Source organism: Trachymyrmex septentrionalis, unplaced genomic scaffold (genome assembly GCF_001594115.1).
Source record: "Trachymyrmex septentrionalis isolate Tsep2-gDNA-1 unplaced genomic scaffold, Tsep1.0 scaffold87, whole genome shotgun sequence".
NCBI classification, from domain to species: Eukaryota; Metazoa; Arthropoda; class Insecta; order Hymenoptera; family Formicidae; genus Trachymyrmex; species Trachymyrmex septentrionalis.
The window spans coordinates 3,834,653-3,838,119 of record NW_017306059.1 but is presented as its reverse complement, the minus strand read 5'-3'; the positions used below and the strand labels follow the sequence as shown (position 1 = coordinate 3,838,119).

Genomic DNA, 3,467 nt, shown 5'->3' with positions numbered 1-3,467 from the left:
TTTTATGTTATATTAATTATACTAAAAATTATACTTTAAAATTTTATGATTTTTATACATATAAATGCAAGAAATCCATAAGAAAAAATAAATTATGAAGTATTATAATAAATATTTTTTGAAGAAACATTTTTTTAAATTAATACATTACAATCATTTGTAAGTAGCGTAATATTTGTTTAGACATTTATCGAAATTTTTAAAATTGTTTTTCTTATCGCTTTAGCTTTTTCAATAAAAATAAAACTTCAAAATGGAGTTTGAGGAGCACTGTGTTAAAAAAAATATCGAATAATAGGACATTGTTGCAGAATTATATATCTAATTACGGTGACTTAATTTAAAAAAAACTCTTAAGTTGCATAACTGATACCTACCATACCGGTATAGATGTAACGAATAAATTGGCGAAACGTTTCTGGATGCGCGTGCGGCATTCGTACCGGTGTCGGATTACCTGCTGTGCCAAGCCTCTTGGCGGCCGTGAAATTCTTGCATCTGCAAAATAATTTTTGACAACGTGTCTGTTGAAACGACGTATCGCATTGAGTTTCGAATAATCTATTCTAACGTATTTTCTTAGAACACAACAAACGCATCTGTCCGTCACTGTTATTACTTTTCACGCAACGCTTCGCGTAACAAAAGAGCTTAATTGACTTCGGTATGAAACTGTCGAAACACACGAAATTCAGGTACAGCGCGATAGAAATGTGCTTTTCCTCTATCCTTAGAAATTAATGACAACCTTCAGAAACACTCTCATGCCCCTCTGTTGTAGTTAGGATGGGAACAAGATAGCGGAGAATATATAAATCAAGAGAATCCCCCCATGTCATTCATTAACTGTTCAATCTAAATCCTTTGAATAGACACGACAAATATCATTTTCAATAATAGATGCGAAATTGAATCGCATATAACAGAGCTCGAGTTCAAATATTAATATCACATTTGTATAAAATTATAATACAATAAGTCGTTCATATTTGTTATTCTAATCGATAATATCGTAAAATAAACTATAAGATCAAATTGAAATTAAAATAAAAGTGAAACGAGAACTGACACAGGTATAATTAAATAAAAGTCGAATAAATGTTATGCCTAGAAAAACACAATCCGACATCTTAATAGTATCCTACTTGATATGTCGAACTGAAATTGGATTTAAGTGGAGGGTTTTCTAGTAACGAGAAAGAATGAGGAGCAAAGTTACAAGTGCCAGTCGACAGACGAGCGTAAATTGATTCGTTTTTCAATCGGCTCAGACAGGCTTTGTTTTTATTACGCGTAGTCTTAACAGCGTTAATTAGTTTTGCCAGACGGTTCTCTAGAAAGAAAAAGAAACCAATGATAATTTATGCTTTTAATATAACGACGTTTGGAAGTTAAATCCATTAATAGCCCTTATATTATTCTTTTCGCCTGTTATCCTGTGAACACTCATCACAAGTATTTTCTTTATAAAAGTTGCCTCTCTTTGGTAGTAATTTTTCTTTTCACAAAAAGTGCTTTATAAGATTACCGATTCACATGGATCTTTTAATTTTTTAATTTACGTTTTATTTTACGAATTTATATTTATAATTTTATATTTTTTCATGATAAAAAACATAACAAGCCTGATTATTATGAAATATTAGAGTTTAGTTGACATATGCATATGACTCAATACATTATATATGTATACTCACTATAATTGATATATCATCTTAATGTTAGCATAAGAAAAATTGTTTACTGATTGTATTACAAGACAATTAATTATAAACACATTTTTATTTGATTATTCTATAATACAATGAATTTTTTTTTTATCTAAACGTATCTAATAAACGTAAGATATATTGTATAATAATTTAAAAGCTATTAGCTTTAAAAGCATTTTCCAGAAATGATTACTCGAATTGACGTCGATTGATTGGGAAGCTAGCACAATATTCTATTAATATAAAAAAAAATAATGATAGTGTCAGCAGCACTTTCCATCTTCTACAGTTCTACCTAAAAATAAAAAAAGTTCCGCATTTTTTTATATGAAAAAACAAAATATAAAAATATGGTGTGCTAACTTCGCAAATCTAGCACGATAATTTTTCTCTAAAGTAAATTTAGGAGTCGCTGCAATAGTTCATGAAAAATTAAATAAAAAAGTTATTTGTAAATTTTATTTGAAGCAGTAATTTTTGAAATAATAAGATTTTAAATATAGCCAATTATACGGACTATGTTTAGATAATCACACATCTGTGAATGGCTCGTGTGATAGTATAATATTAATGAACGTGATAAGCGCTCACTTTAGCGTGTTCACTAATACTTACAAATGACTATCTAAACAGTCTGTAATTGGCCGTATTTAAACTCTTATATCTCAGAAACTCTTAAAATAAAAATTTACAAATAATTTTTTTACTTAATTTTTTTAAAACTTTCTTGCTATAATATTCTGAGACCCGCGAATTTTGACACTTTGTATAATATGCTTTTACAATTGTATATATATATATATATATTGAGCTTTTGCATTAATTATATGTATTTATTTGATCAAAAGATAATATAAATTTTATAGAAATATTTACAATTGTTAAATTAACATAAAAATAATTACGATGAAGTAAAAAATGAAAAAATATCAATTTATAGGAATAAAAATTAATTTTTATCAAAACTGGCATTTTTTTAACAGCAATCAAATATTTTGCTCATAAAATATTTTGTTAAAAAAAGTTTAGTTGCTTTTGCTCAATACATTTTCCAGTTTTGTAAATAATGAAAATATTTATGTAACGTTTATACCAACTAAACTGTGTTTAGTTGATATAAACAAATATTTTTATTATTTATAAAAATGAAAAGTGTATTGAGTAGAAATAACTAATTTTTTGTTGTATAAACAAAGTATTTAGTTAAAAATATCTCAGTTATATAGCTTTGATGAAGACACATTATTTTATTCCTAGTGCAGTATTTGATATTGATTTTTGACTATGTCGATTCGACTAATCATTTTTGACTGGGTTTAACATATCAGAATTCTAAAGTGCCTAGTGATGCATAAAGTACATCAGCGTTTTTCAGCGAAAAGAACTATGTCAAAAGGCATGTAGGCAGAACAGTGTTTGAAGTGTAGCGTGAACTGATGCTAGAGAAGTATGCAAAATATATGAAACGTCTAGATTGCGTGAGAAAAGCGGAGATAAAGTGGATGAAAAGCACGAAAATACAGCCGAGCGCACCGGTCTCGGTTAAGCTGAGCGTTTTCGACGAACGTGGCAAAAGTTTTCGAGCTCTCGACGCAAAACGTGAAATGTTGACGGTACATACGAAATCAGGGAAGGGTGAAATGATGTTTATTCGAATAAGTTTTGTAAACCATGGTTTTACACCAGAAAATATCACGTAGGAAAACATTATTATGTCAAAATTATAAAATATTACGTTTTGACATTTAACGAATC

At 28.4% G+C, this 3,467-nt stretch overlaps 1 protein-coding gene across 2 annotated transcripts in view; it reads right to left on the bottom strand.

Moving 5' to 3' along the window:
- Positions 1 to 3,467, bottom strand: part of LOC108755278 (serine-enriched protein) — a 16,919-nt gene that overhangs the window by 8,889 nt on the left and 4,563 nt on the right. For both annotated transcript variants that reach the window (XM_018498197.1, XM_018498198.1), the window contains exon 3: positions 378 to 498. In XM_018498197.1, coding sequence (XP_018353699.1) covers positions 378 to 498 — 121 coding nt within the window. The remainder of the gene's footprint in view (positions 1 to 377; positions 499 to 3,467) is intronic.